Source organism: Cariama cristata, unplaced genomic scaffold, assembly GCF_000690535.1.
Source record: "Cariama cristata isolate BGI_N322 unplaced genomic scaffold, ASM69053v1 scaffold14822, whole genome shotgun sequence".
NCBI classification, from domain to species: domain Eukaryota; kingdom Metazoa; phylum Chordata; class Aves; order Cariamiformes; family Cariamidae; genus Cariama; species Cariama cristata.
The window spans coordinates 3,738-18,455 of record NW_009602229.1 but is presented as its reverse complement, the minus strand read 5'-3'; the positions used below and the strand labels follow the sequence as shown (position 1 = coordinate 18,455).

General features: G+C 44.2%; 1 protein-coding gene across 1 annotated transcript; it reads right to left on the bottom strand.

The window, feature by feature from the left end:
• Positions 1–7,525: 7,525 nt before the first annotated feature.
• ZP2 (zona pellucida glycoprotein 2 (sperm receptor)) lies at positions 7,526–13,999 on the bottom strand (the record flags this gene model as incomplete). Its single annotated transcript, XM_009694672.1, has 18 exons — positions 7,526–7,635; positions 8,145–8,285; positions 8,372–8,458; positions 8,545–8,641; positions 8,729–8,864; positions 9,137–9,326; positions 9,596–9,720; positions 9,805–9,896; positions 9,974–10,155; positions 10,344–10,473; positions 10,859–11,040; positions 11,123–11,219; positions 11,685–11,849; positions 12,116–12,160; positions 12,513–12,668; positions 13,477–13,571; positions 13,659–13,742; positions 13,926–13,999. Coding segments are annotated over 18 exons (2,188 nt in total), but the record flags the coding sequence as incomplete, so codon positions are not given.
• Between the last annotated feature and the right edge of the window lie 719 nt (positions 14,000–14,718).

Here is a 14,718-nt window from a genome sequence, read left to right as displayed (position 1 = left end):
CAAGACCTGCAGTAATTCGAGTGTGCCCCACAAGCCAGCCACTCTTCTCTCCTGAATCTCCTATGGAATGGACCTTTACTTGACCTGGAGACAAAGTCATGGCAGCATTTGGTCAGAAGCTCTGTTTGGCATTGTGTTCCTATTTACATCTTCCCCAGCGGCTATAAATTATACTCTCCCCAGGAGATAAAAAGCTTTCAAGCCTTTTATTAGATTACCCCACATACTAAAAATATTTTGGTGCAAGACCCTATACAAGCAGTGACCTTCTGCCCAGGGCCGAGACCCTTCCATCATTTGAAACTTGGGGACTTTCAAGTTTATTTCTTGCTTTAAGCTCACTAATGAGAAAAGAAGGAATTTGGAGCATTCTGGATCATTTTTTTCCTGAAACATGTCTCAGGAATATAATACACCTTACAAAGGTTTTAAGCAATAGGACAGTCATTTTTCATCTCCTTTCTAACACACCAGCTCCGTGACATGTTTATCAGTGGATGAGACATCAATCATTTTCCGTCATTTTAAAGCCAAAGCTGCCCATTTTCCAGAATCAGCAATTACCAAGAAGTCCAGTAATTATTCCTAAATATATTTAATTTAAAAGTAACCAGATTGATTTATTCCCAATCACTGAGGTACAGTTCTGTACCATCTTGTTAGGGGATAAGAGAAACACAAATTAAACAGTAGCTGTCACTAAGCCATCAAGTTGCTTTACAGTGGAAAGTAACAATTAGATCCTATCTACATTAAAAAAAGAAAATAGAATAGTTTCTTACCATTGGCAGTGTATCATGTGCAGATGCATATCATTGTGGTATTTCCTCAGCTAGCAGCAAGCCTTTAGTAAAGACACATCTCGAAGCATATCACTTAGGTTTTCAACCTGATTGAGAGTAGCTCAGTTTTCATGTGCCCATCTTGAGCAATTTTGAAAGGACTTGACAGTAGCAACCACTGAGCATCCATTCTCTGACAATCAAACCTCTCTGCTACACACGACAACCAAAATCACTGGGCTTTGGTTTTAAATGACTATTATTCCACTAATAGCAGGCACCTACATCCAGAAAAACGAACAGAAGCAAAGGTTCTACACACTTCCATTTTAAAGGAACATTTGCCTCTATGGTAGATCAAATTAAAGCTGCTTAAAAAGTGCTTTTATGTTCCAAGAAATCATAGAGGCCAGACCAAGTCCTTTATCAAGAATACTCAGTTGCTAGAACACACAACCTACTTTAATTTTAATAAATTAGAAGTTATAAACTTCATCACTAGCTTGATTTGTTCCTGCTCCTATAAAGTAATGAAACACCAGCATTGCAAATGAAGAAACACACCTATGATTATTTATATGCAGTCTGTAACACGGGGGAATCTTTACCTCTTTAGATTTACAGGAGCTATTTATTTTAACTGTATGTTAATTCAGCAAACAACTATTACAAAACCACACAGCCAGGAATCCCTGAGGCGAGGCTGTCTCCAATAGCTTTCCAGGAGGCACTTCCAAACACAAAGCAATAAAACCCTTACACTTTTCTCAAGTGACAACACTCAAAAGCTTTAGACCACAGCTCATACATGGATGATCTATGGGGTAGTAAGGGGACCTAATCCTAACCTTAGTCTAAGATGTGGGACAGCTGAAGGGATCTAACCCTTTCCCCGGAATTTCCTTTATACCCTCATTTTGCTGAGGGGAGCAGGTTCGCTTAATAGACTCAGCAGTCACTGAAGCAAATTGATTTATTCCAGCTCAGAGTCTAGCACCACAGGAACCACTTGCTTCTACATTTTAAATTGATTTTTCATTACGTAGTTCATTCTGTCATCAGCACTTATCAGCAGCTAAAGCTGTGAATTCTCAGTTACCAGCAGGTGAGCATAGAGCAGTCCCACTCCTGCTGCCCTGACCCTGGCGTGTTTATCAGTCACTGTCATTTCAGAGCTTCTCACCACGTCCTTGTAAGAAGAGCTGCTTTCAGTGCTGTGCCGTCATGACATTAGCATGGTTTTCGATAGGGATATACCGAAAGAATAAAACTAGGTCAGCACGGACCAGGTGTTTTTACTGGAGACAGTAAGGCCATCCCTCAAATGAGAGTGTAAGTTGTTAGGTTTGTTGTTTAAGTTATTGAAGCCTGCAGTAGAGCTGAGAAGTCCTTAGCAAGGGAGCACTGAGGAAATGTTGCCAAGGCCCTGTTTTCTCAGCTGCTCTCTTGGCTCCCTGCAGGACAGCACCAGCCTGGCAGGGAAACGGCAGGAGCCTTTCCCACCCCAGTGGCATCATTCCCAACTGGGTCCTCAGCCTACCCAAACCCAAGGACCTAGTTTACCAGCCCTTACTTCAGACATAAACACACCTCAATGGACAGCCACTCCCACAGCCCTAATCCCTACATCCTGGGTGACCCCAAATGCCTCAAGTCTTTCTAAGGAGATTTGGAGCAACCAACTTTGCTGCAGTTCCTCAAGCAGCTGCTTGAGCTCAAGTTGCAGGGATCCCAATGCTGACTCCAACATGCAGCAGGTTCATTGACTTTCCTTTCCTGTGCCTCTTCTCGCTGCACCATCATTCACGCTTCACCCTCCCACATGTGTCAGAGAGGCACATCACGCCTGAATGCAGGAAAGGAATCCTCTGTATTTGTAAAGCGAGCTTAAAAATCCCACAGTTAACACACTTCAACAGGGGACTGAGAAACACCAGCACTTGTACAAGAAGAGCGAAGGATGCATGTAGCTGGGCTCCATGGTAAATTATTTACAAAGCAGGGAAAAAGCTGTTTTCCTTGATTTAGGTAATTCACATGAATCTTCATGCAAAGTTTCCCCTGCAACATCCACAAAGAGGGCACAACTAAACCACCCCGGGAAAACTATAGAGTTAATCCTCCTGGAGACAAGGCATATGAGGGGAGATTGTCCTATGTCCGACAGTCATCTTCCCCCAAGCAGGCAACATCAGCCAGGTACAGGAACCAGGTAAGAACAACCTTCCCTTTGACCTGGATGGCTGTCATTCTGTGCAACCTCTTCACCTCACCTCCCCAGCTACTAAGAATAGTACAAAAGATAGAAGTCAGAGCAAAAATAAAGCTCTTACCTATACCCTTACTAAAGATAAGTGAGGCACCTTCACTAGTACAGATCTCCAGATTCATACACGCAAGCTATGTGAGAAATTTTGATTTATGGAGATGTTGGCTAGCATTTCTTTTACAGAACATTCACGTGACAGCCATTGTAATGTTGTTCAGTAAATTCCAACTGTCCTAGAGTGGAGGTTTAAACCATCCAGCAGTGAGAAGCAAGGAAACAGTCCTCTGCCTGAAGGTGCATCAGATCTTTTCCCACACTTAAACAAGAAAGATGAAGAGTGGGGAATATTAAGAATATCAGACTTGTTTGGCTCAGAAGAGCTAAAAGCCCATACAGATAAGTACAATGTGCTGTCAAGTACATAACCCTCTTCATCAAGCACCACTTGTTCTGGCTTGCACAGAAATAGCACTTGGGTGGAATAAGAAGTAAGTCAACAGGACTTAAGTATAGTAGGTGGTTTGCTGGGTAATAGCCTAAATAATAATTTCAACCCTAACCCTTATTAGACTGATGATAAATAGTAGAAGTGACTTGCAAATAAATAGCTCCAATGTGAAATTCACAGTTTCATTATACTTCTATTGATACCATAAGTGTGATTAACACCATAATGCCTTCCTAACGATCATGTTCTTAGTACTCCATACTCTCCTTACGTGAAATTTACATTAATATTTAGAAAATGTGCCCTGAAATCTGCTGTGTTAGAAATGGCTCATTAATAGTGCTTATTAAGTGAAGCAGGGGCTGTGGCAGACAAGCCCCCAGCCCTGCGCTGTTTATGCACAGCACACTTGACAGTTAGCAGGGTCTGCCCGCTGACCTGACCCAGAGCCCTGCACACCCATAGAACAGGGCTGGACTTAGGATCACTCTCCCCATTTAAACAAGTTGTGAGATAATGTTTAACCTAAGGCTGTTACACTCACAGTGCAGAGCCCTTTCATCCCTTTCTGTTCTCTTACATGCAATTGTATTTTTATGCCTCACTTCCTTGACTGTGTAAGGCAACATGTACAGAATGCAAAATAAAGAGCATAATTGCATGACAAACCACCTCGCTTCAAATGGACTGTTACATCTACAGATATTTCTATCCTTGTCTATACTGACAGCTACAATGAACTACAGTCACATTTTAAAAAACACACTGACCTTTTAACAAAGCGCTCATTACCGTATTTCTTGCCCTGCCGAAGATCTGTGCAGCCACCTTTCACGCTAGGTTACATGAAGAGAACCGTTAGGCTCCATTTAGCAGACAGTAAAGCCAAAGATCCAATATGTTTGCACACTTGAGACATGCAGCAAGTGATTAGAGACTCCGGGCTTCTGCTCTGCTACCAGCTTTAGACTGGAGGGTTTCTAATGCCTTTGCTTTGGATACAATTCCAAATGTTTGTCTTTGAAAGGGAAATACAGCTCAACCTCACTAATCCCAGCACTTCAAGGACTGTCACTATTTGGTTTGGTGGAAAAGAGTAACTGCTAACAGAAGCCGTTCTTCACATGTGGCTACAGAAGAGTTTCCCCAGAAAATTAGTATTTTAGTATAAATGAAACTATACCATACAAGTGAAGGCACTAAGCACAGAAACTCCTAGTGGCGATGACAGCAGGGGTAGGAAACAGTGCAGCAAGTTAACATCCAGTTTAATAGAGCTGTCCCAGTCATCAGGTCCTAGAGGAGCAGGGAACATGTTGTAACCTAGCAGAACATAAGGAAACCACAGGTCAAACGCAATCTGGTGAAGTTAGCATGTGCGACAACCAGTCTTCAAAGAAGGTGGCATTAATGCCAATGCAGCATTAGAACTCTCCATTCTTTTCGCACGCAGGCTGAACATACTGTTAAACCCTGTTTGGCTGACTGCAACCTAACAGTATTTAGTTCATATGGTTACATGGTAATTCCCTTCAAGCTTACTTGAATTTGGAAAACATTCCTTTAGAGAGAGGAAGGGCAACATATCAAACCCAGAGTGTGGGATTACAGGAGTTGGATGGATCCCAAACGAAGGGGTTAACAACACAAGCAGTACTGCTGACCTGCTGACCCTGATGGGAGGCTGCCCATGGGAAAGATGAACAGAAGAACAGAGAACATACCTGGTAAGGAAGGGAAAGAAAAAAACCAAGGAAGGCAGGAGGAACTGTATGGTCAATCACACACTAGAGCTTTGCATTGATAAGGCTTATCTTAATATAAAGTAGAATATAAAATGTGTGCTTTCCCTGAATAAAGGGGCTCCGCTGGCTGACACAACTCAGAGTCCATGCTGTTAATTGCCACACCAGAGCTCCAGCTCTCAGAAAGAAATAGTATTAATAGTATAAATAACACCAAAAGGTGACATGAGAAATCTTTATAGCCTCTTCTGGCACACTAATAAGTTGGAAGAGTTTTCCAGTTCTGCTTTTTTAACATATTAATAACACTTGCATGTAAATAAAACTTTAGAAAAGTAACCTAATAAGTTGGAAGAGTTTTCCAGTTCTGTTTAACATATTAATAAGTTTTATTTACATGCAAGTGTTATTAGAAAAGTAATAGGAATTTATTGCTACACACTTCTATATAATCTAAGTGCCTCTTAAGTAGGGGAAGAGGGAAAAATAACAGGTATAGGATAGCTTCTCTTCTAAGCATCAGCGCAACTATTTTGCTTCAGTGTGTAAGTATTACAAACAAGACAGCTTTATTACTCACAACCCTTTCCTTTCAAGAAACACCTCTTTTTCCTCCTTTGGTTTTCAAAGACCCCAAAGTTACATATTCCTGGTGCTCCTATTGAATGGCTGTGGACCTTCTGGCCAGCAGAACACCAGCTCTGGCAGCAGGAAGAGTCCATTCCACTGTGTTTTTCCTAATACCCTTCTAGCCTGCTGTGTTCAGAAAAGGCAGGCTCCAGGTTCACTGTAAATACTCCTCCAAAGACCTTTTGTAATCTTCTGAATAACATAGCAAGGAGGAAGTTTGGTTTTTTGTGGGGTTTTTTGTTTTGTTTTTTTAACATTACTGTTTTAAAACAAATGCTGTTATTGGTTAGCAATTTCAATAAAGCCAGGTTTTAATCCCCAGCTGCAGCACAGAGCTCACATGAGAGCAGCTGAAAGATGTTGGCACATACTGCAGACATTGACACAACATGGATTTTTAAACAAAAAGTTTAACAGAATTCACAATTGTGAACAAAAGCATTTGATAAGCATTTCAAAAAGAAAATTGGCTGCAAAGTCTGATAGGAATATAACACAGCAATAGAAGACTTCAGAATAAAGCCACTCAAGAAATTCAGTGTTATAGTCACCATTAAAGCTAAATCTTCAATGAGGAGGTACTAAGAGGACTAGCAGTATTCAGTTTCACAAGTAGACACAGGATAAGGAATACAGGGTAGACAAACAGTTAACAGAGCAAGAGTGCTGCACTGAATGCTCTCTACCCTGACAGGTAGCGGAAAGCCACAAGAAAAGTAGAGGCAACAAACCTGAAACGGATCCAATAAACAGAGAATGTTTTCTACAATCCCTAATTGGCCTAAAGTATTTATCATGTAATGTGACAAAGAGGCTAAGAGTAGTAGAACCAGAAATAGTGTTATTAATGAGTAACAAACCTATTCATGAGCCTCTTAGGCTTTTGGTTTTAAACTGTTGTTTTTCAAAGCATCTCATTACCCCTGGCTGACCACTACTACAGTATAATCTAGCAGGACAAAAAGCATTAGATAAAGACTCAAGAAGCTCAAGTTTTAACCCTTAAACTCTGAACCTAAAATGCACTTATTTACTTATCAATAAGTATGAACAGGCTCCTTCTATGCCTTTGTTTCCCTAAAAACACTGGAATTATACTGCCTTTCTCTGTGGGGAAGCTTTGAGGCTTACAGACAGAGAGAGCAAGGTGATAGTGGGGACTGCTCTTGCTCCCTTAACTGCACCAGCTGGGAAAACCTTGCCTGTTACCCAGGCAGTTACAATACGGATGCCTCATTTCTGGGCTGTTTAAGTGACAGTAGAACACAAAGCCTGTTCTGGTGACAGTGAGGTGTACCTACTTTGGAGAAACATTCTTTGTTTTGTTATCAACTGTTGGAATCAAAATAAGCCATTAATTGGTCTACAGAGACCAGAACAACCAGATAAGGCGTAAAAAAAAAGCCTTCTAAGATACCTTACCAACAACAATATATCTGAAAATGAGGACCAGACCTACAAAGATAGAAGTGGCCAAACAGAAACCACTGCTAACTGCAACAGAAGAGAGGCAGCAATAAGCTAGCACATTTGCAACACGAGATAATTGCTTTCAAGAGCTTAGTACTCCATCGGAGGGGGGCAGATACCAAGCACCTACTGGTTAGCAAGATAACTTGAAATCCCAAAGCTGATGTTCAGTCTGAAAGGACTAGACCAGGCCATCACTAGTTACAGGTCCAGCTCCTTCAGGTGCCTGTACCTGCATGCCACAGGTGGGCTGTTGGCTGCCCAAGGGGTAGCCGATGTAGCCACAGCAGCCTAGTGCAGGGGAAGTAGCACACCAATACCAGAGCAAAGGAGAACAGGGGTTTTAATCCAGAGGTACAGAAGAGCAGCCCCAGACCACAGCTGAACAGCCAGGGCTTTAACATACCACTGGCTGAGCTTCATTCAGCATCAAGAAGCTTTTAATCTTTGACTCAAGGGTAGTTAAAAATCAGCCAGTGAACTTAGAAGCTATGTTACAGTCTTCAGCTCCTCAGGAAGACAGAGCTAGAGCACCAAAACCAATTTGAAGGCACAAACCAAGCAGATTAAGGGACTACTTTTACATGGTCACTTTCTAGTCCTAGTGATACATGCACATAAAATTAAATAATTCTAGGACAGCTTATTCCATCACATTTAGTCCTCCCTGCAGACATCCATCTTTGTCCAGTCTAGTTCTCTGAATGCTATATAGCAACAACTCCACAGCTACACAACTCATCCAGAAGACTTTTGCAGTCATTTTCACTTCAAGTTTATTTGTAAAAAAATACACTAACATGCCACATTCACCATGTGTGCTCTTCTCTTTAGGCATTTAAGAAAAGCCAAGAACAGTAGCATTGTGGCCACCAGAGAGAGAATACCAACAGCAGTCATTGTAATGCCAGCCCATGCCTCCTTGCTCAAGAGAGTGGTCCCTACAAAGCAAGCAGAAAGACAGTTTGCAGAGACAGTTCTTCACTAAACTTAAGTAATATACATCAGCACCAAGTTGGCTTAGTACCTTGGGTTGCAGACCATCCTTCTGGCACAAGGAGGACAGGACCCCGCAAGCTCACCACCGCAGAGTTCACACCTGGCATCCCACTCTCTACAACGGTAACATGGTAGAGGTGAACCCCATAGTACAGTGAGTTATCTTGGATCAGTACAACCTAACATCTGCTTAGACATTACCTCGCTTGCTTCTAGATGGCCTAGGGCACCTTGTCATACACAAAGGGGAGTCTGGTTGAAAACGGTCACAGATCAGAACACTGCAGTGGAAGTATACCTAGGACAGAGAATAGAGATGTCCATTCATTTTGAGACAATAACTGCTCCTCCTTACTGCTCTAAGTAGGAGGAGAATGTCACCTACCAGGCCAGGGAGGGCTTTGTCACCAGAGACAAAGGCAAAAGTCTTCACTTCCAGCCTTTGGCGATAGTTGGCATAGCTGACACTGTGCCCCACAGGATGAAACACAGTCCTGTAGCTGTCCAGGTCATATTCACACCTGCCAATAGGTAAGAAGCAAGTTAGAACAGCAGAGTAGAGAAGGTTTGGGGTTTTGTGGAGTTTTTTTAAACCAGCAGGCTAAAGTTCAAGGTAGTGGTGCTGCCATCTTCCTGCAGGTTCCAGTATACCAGGGCAGTAACTGGAAAACCACCTCAGATGAAGCCCTTGTATTTGAGGCTCTATTCCTAAAAAAGGGGGGGCTAGAGTAGAATTAGGGAATCCTCCCACCCACTGCCAAAAATGCTTTCATTTCTTTGGCAGGGCACTCACCCATCAACAACAATATTCCACTGGGGAAGTGAGCTTGGATCTTGTGAAGCTGTTGCCCAACAGTCATCTAATACCAGATGGAGGTTGGGATCATTGCGGTTCAGGACCTGAACTTCCAGGAAGATGGGCTGCCGTAGGTACCTTACTATTGGGTACTGATCATCACGGTATGGCTGCCTGTACGAGTCCTCTGCAAGAACCAAAGCCTTGTTAGATAAGTCAGTGTGCAAAGAGAGTCCTGAGGAAACCCTGGTCTGGAACTCTTCAACAGCAGCCAGTCCACCAGCTGCAGTTTGTCTTAGTCACAGATTTAAGGCATTTGCCTTCAGCAGCATGGGTGGGAGGGAAGGAAGCACATCAGGCCATCAGAAGCCCATGCACCAGAAGAGTTCACTCAAACATCCCCCCTCCACAAGCTCCAGTTGCCTCCCAGCCACCTGAGCCTAGAGCCAGCTTTACCTGGGTAGCTTAGAAGAACTAAGGAGAGGGGACCTTGGTTCATTGAAGAAGCCAGAGTAGGAAGGTTGTCTACCCTTATAGTGAGGGAAGCATCCCCATTGCTGAAGGAGCACAGGACTGTTAGCCTGTAAGGAAGGAGCAGGTAAGTCTTACATTCGTATATATGATATCCAGGACTAAGCATTACCCAGAAAGGTTTCCAGACACACCTGAGTTCACTGTCCCTTGAGATCCTGCGCAGTGGAAGGTCTGCCCATAATGCCCTTACCTCATTCTCATAAACAATCTTCTCCCCATCAAACTGCAGAGAAATATCAGCATTATAAGGGCATCCCCAATGCATGAAGCCTTCCCCATCAATCCTGACTACACACTTACCCAATACCTGGTCCCACATCCATTCAGTGGGACATGAAACCAAACCCTGTCATTCAAAGAAGACTTGAAGGCTGGCCGGCATGCAGGATCTCTGAGCCTAAGTGTATCCAAGTCTAGCAGTGGTGTAGTACTGTCAGCAAGGATTTCAAAATCCATGTACCCATCCTGGGTGCATACAGCAGCTGTAACAGAGGTTCACATAAATTGTCATGCCAGTCAGTGGCAGCTCAATCTGCCAAGAGTTGTTGCGTTCTGGCTAGAGATACCCCTCATGGGAAAGCGTATGTCATAGTTCAACAACAAGCCACACTGAAGGATTACCACCCCAGCCGCACATGGGCCAAGTTCATTGCAGGTGTCAGTCACTTACCTATTGGTGCATGCTGGTCACAGGGGCACTCTGGATCCATCACCATTGTCACAGTCTCCCCATGGAAGTGAAAAGCCAGTTTCAAAGAGGACATGTAGGACTGAAGTCCTGAGCAGCTCTCCCCATGTAGCTGAAACACAAGAGTTACTCTCTTGGAGTGTAGCTGTAAGAGCTCATTTTAACACATGTGTGTTAGAGCTGTTTCACTTGCCCCAAGGCCATGGTGCTCTTCACACTCAGCTAGTTTGTTAACCTGTACTGCTCCAGGCATGCCAAACACCAACCCACTCCCAGAGGAATATTTTCACCTCCAGCTGGTTGTGCCAGGAGACTTCATGAAACACAGCTTACTTTTCAGTGATGCTTGTCTATGCAAACTGACTTTAGAATTCATCTTCATCACAGCTGCCCTCAGGCAGCCACAGGGCATGTGCTTAGTCAAGGTCAAAGCTACCACACTCCAGTTATCAGTAAGCACCAAGGAGTTGCAATCACACTACAGAATCAGAACTTACCCTAGACTTCAGGACTACCCTGTTAATATGCAGCTTGACCCCTCTCTTTGTGTCCAGAGCAATCCCATTTTCCTGAAGCTGGTCCATGGGGATGGTCTTATCCTCTACACCTACAGTCATAAGGGTCCCTGGGAAGGCTGGGATGGCAACAGTCATGTGTGTTGCATTACAGATTGCTGGACCTGCAACAACATCTTTGTTAAATATAACACCAGTTTCCTCAGGGCAGAAACAGGCCAGGTTCTGACTTTCTCCATGCATTACCTGGTGCACAAAGCATTCTTGACTCCACAATCAGTCTACGTTCAGGAGGGCCGTATGTGAGCTTGAATGCCACAGTGTAGAGGACCTTATCATTGTGCTGACAAAGAAGATACAGAGCTCTATTGGAAAGTGCTCAGCTCATGATCCACCATAAGTCCAACCCTGCAGGGCCATATACTTAACCTGGTTCAGGACTGCTGCTATTCATATTTGCAACAGCAGTTTCTTCTCATCTTAACACCCCTTCCAGAAAGACCTGCTCATAAGACTGCCAGTCAGATGTTCACAGGACAGGCTATAGCTAGAGTCATGCTTATGTAGATGCCCACCAGCTGCGCTGCTGAGGTGCACACTGTGCTTTGCCATTTTACAGGGCTGGGCAGTTCAACAACAGCTACATAAAGTCAAACTGCTTTGCACACACCAGCTAGGCATAGTCTCTTTCAGCTTGACATCAGCTCTGGCCATGACCAGAGCGCTTTCCACAGGTCTACAGGAAAGAGATACCTAGCCTCTGTTAAAGCAGCCCTGTCTCCTCAGTGCTAACTCATTGTTCACCTACCTTGTAGGAGACAACTCCAGCGGCAGTAAAGGCCACCTGAAAGATCAGGTTGTGGCCATCAGCTAGAAGAGCATAGCCTTGCTGCATGGCTTGCCCAAGGCTCAGCTGATGTATTCTGGTTCCATCATCAACTGAGAGAGTCCAGGTCACTGGAGTCACTGGGACCTGCAAAGCAAGAGATCCCTGCTTAGGAAGGGCAGGCACAACCACACAGAAGCAGCAAGGCATTACACAGTTCTTCACCCTGCAGGGCTGCCACCTTGCAGGTTTTACATTCAAGTTCCCTATATTGATAGCATAGAATTAGGCTTCCCAACAAGATGGAAGTACCCCAGAGATACAACTACTCCATCTTGGAGACATGAGACTCAGTTTAGGTCCAAAACCCAGGCACTCCCCCACCCTCCCTTTGCAAGACAGAAGGCACATACCATGTGCTCATCACTGAAGCTTGGAATGAGTCTTGGGAAGGTAACCTGAAACACAGCACAAGGGTTAGACCACAAGAACAGACAGTGGTCACAACCCTACAACTCTAAGAAATCTCTACCATAGTTTTCCAAAGCAGGAAGCTGGCACCAACATCCCAGTTTCCCCTGCAATAGGGTTGGAGCCAAACTGTGTGCATCATTAATGACCACTTGCAAACTAGCTCTTCAAAGAGCTAGTGGTCATGCCAAGACAGACACACAGCCAACAGACCTCCCTGAAGCTGGCAGGAGCTTTCCCCAGCTTTCTGCAGATCCCAGCCACGCAGTTCCAGGAGACTGCCATCCTGCCTTGCAAGTCTCTGAGCAGGATCTATAGCACTCCCATTTCTCTACTTACTGCCATGAAGTCTTTTGTGCAGTTTGTTGCACCAGCAAAGAAAGGAGTAATTTCATCTGCATGAACACTGTCACAGTGAGTGCTGTAGGTCACATTCTCCTCCTCTCCCATTGTGTCATTCATCATCAGCCTCAATCTTAGCTGGTGCTGACCATGCTATAGACAAGAGACATTAATTAAAGAGGCAGCAGCAGTCACCACAGCATGAGGACAACTAAAAAAAAAATCAAGACTAAACTCTAACCTCAGAGTTGTTTTAGGTGTTTGTACCAGTGCAAGGACAAGATGAATTATTTTAAAAGCTCTATGGAAAAGGATGAGTCCTCTGAGAAAGCATGGGATCACAAGGTTAGGCTGAAAAGTAGAAGATACCAAGAGAACTTCAGGAGTCAAGAAGAAAGCTCCAAGGACTAGGAGGTTATAGTGCCAGAGAGTCAGCTGTTCAAGAAACAAGCTAATAAATACCCAAACCCAAGACTCATGTGGTATTTCAAACACCTAAAAGCAACAAACACCAGTAAAGCCCCTGTTTTTGAGCCTTGTTTGGGTGGCCTCCCACTTATTACTCTACCTCAACAGCTGTGAGTAGCATGTGTTAATTCCTCTATCAATATATATGTGTAAATAAAGTGGTGCTCTAGAACTCTTGAACCTGGTCCATCTCCCTAGAAGATATCCTTTAAAGTAGCTCAATTCCTTCAGAGGAGAACACAACATTTATGACAGTATCTGAGGGAGTTTAATCCACAGTTAGAAGAAAAAGTATTCTGGTAATTTCTCAGCTTCTAGCATGAACTGCTCTTGAAGAACAATTTTAAGTTATCAGAAGTGTAAGTATTTCCACTCCTGAAGAAAGTTAGAACTAGAAACCCTATTAAACCCAGTCCTGGTTAGGAAAAAAAAAAACAAACCAAAAACTCCCTCACTCCATCACAGCAGCTTCCCAGAATGAAGACCTCTTTACCTCCAGGCTAGTGCAGTTGACGAACAGGACACTGAGCAACAGCCTCTCATAATCCACAGTGTGCTCACAGGACACCATCTCCTCACCACTCACATCTAGGGAGAATGTGGAAGATAAGACCTATGGGCAGGCACCTGCTTTCAGGCTACAGCAGAGAGGGCCAGGGCAGCAGCAATACATACCAACAACACACACATGCCAGGAGTAGTTGCCAAGCTCTCCAGAAAACTCAACTTCCATCCCATCCCTATGACAGGTCACACTCTCTGCAGAAGAAAGACCACCATCAGCTCCACCACCACCCTCCTGGAGTCACACACCCTACAAGCCCTCCAGCAAGCCAGCCCCACTTCAGAGCCCCCTTCCACACCAAGGCAGGGGGGGAAGCAGCCCCAAGCAAACCTAAAGCCCACATCCACACCGCTACCAGCCCAGGCAGCCCTCATTACCCAAGAGATCCTGATCCCCCAGGCCATCAGCACAAGGGGCTAAGGGCAGCAAAAAGCCAAACAGGAGCAGCAACCTGCAAGCAAAAGAGGACCAAATGAGAGAGCAGCTAGGAACAGATCCAGCTCCCCATCCCAAAGCCCACTCACCACATCCTTGAGGGGCCCAAGCACTTCCGCTTCACAATCAGCCCCACCCACTCCCTGCCACCACAAGCTTGCTCTTTGGCTGCCCAGGGAGGATTATATAGGACCCGGTTCAGGCTCCGCACAGGTGCAGCCTTTCTGCTGCCCGGGGGACAGAGAGCTTCCACCTGCCCCTCTTTGAGATGCCGTCTCCTTGCTGTGAAGAGGAGGGCTGATGGGAGACCTTAAGGTGATATTAAGTCTTTGGCATGGGTTGCTGTTTCCTTCTACTTTGAAGGCATTTTTTTCTTGCTCTAATAGTGTGCTCCCTTTATTCCCTTGCCAGATGTTGCATAGAAAAATGCATATCCTTTTGGCAGTTATTTTTTAAAAAGCAGATTTCTGTGCCACTTTTGATTTTCTGATGGTTTAAAACAATTCCACTGGTAGATTTGTATGTAACTGAGAATATTTTGTTTCCCTATATGGGCAAATCTGCAATGCTGATATAGATCTACTTAGAAGGAAAACGTGAGTGGCAGGTTAAGGAAGAGAAGTCCTAGATCAGATCTTTAGACTGGAAGATCTCTGGAGGCTTTGGTTGGACTGTCATTGATCAAAGCTGTGGGGAAGAGGCCTGGAGAGAAAAAAGTCTCAGATTTACGTTATC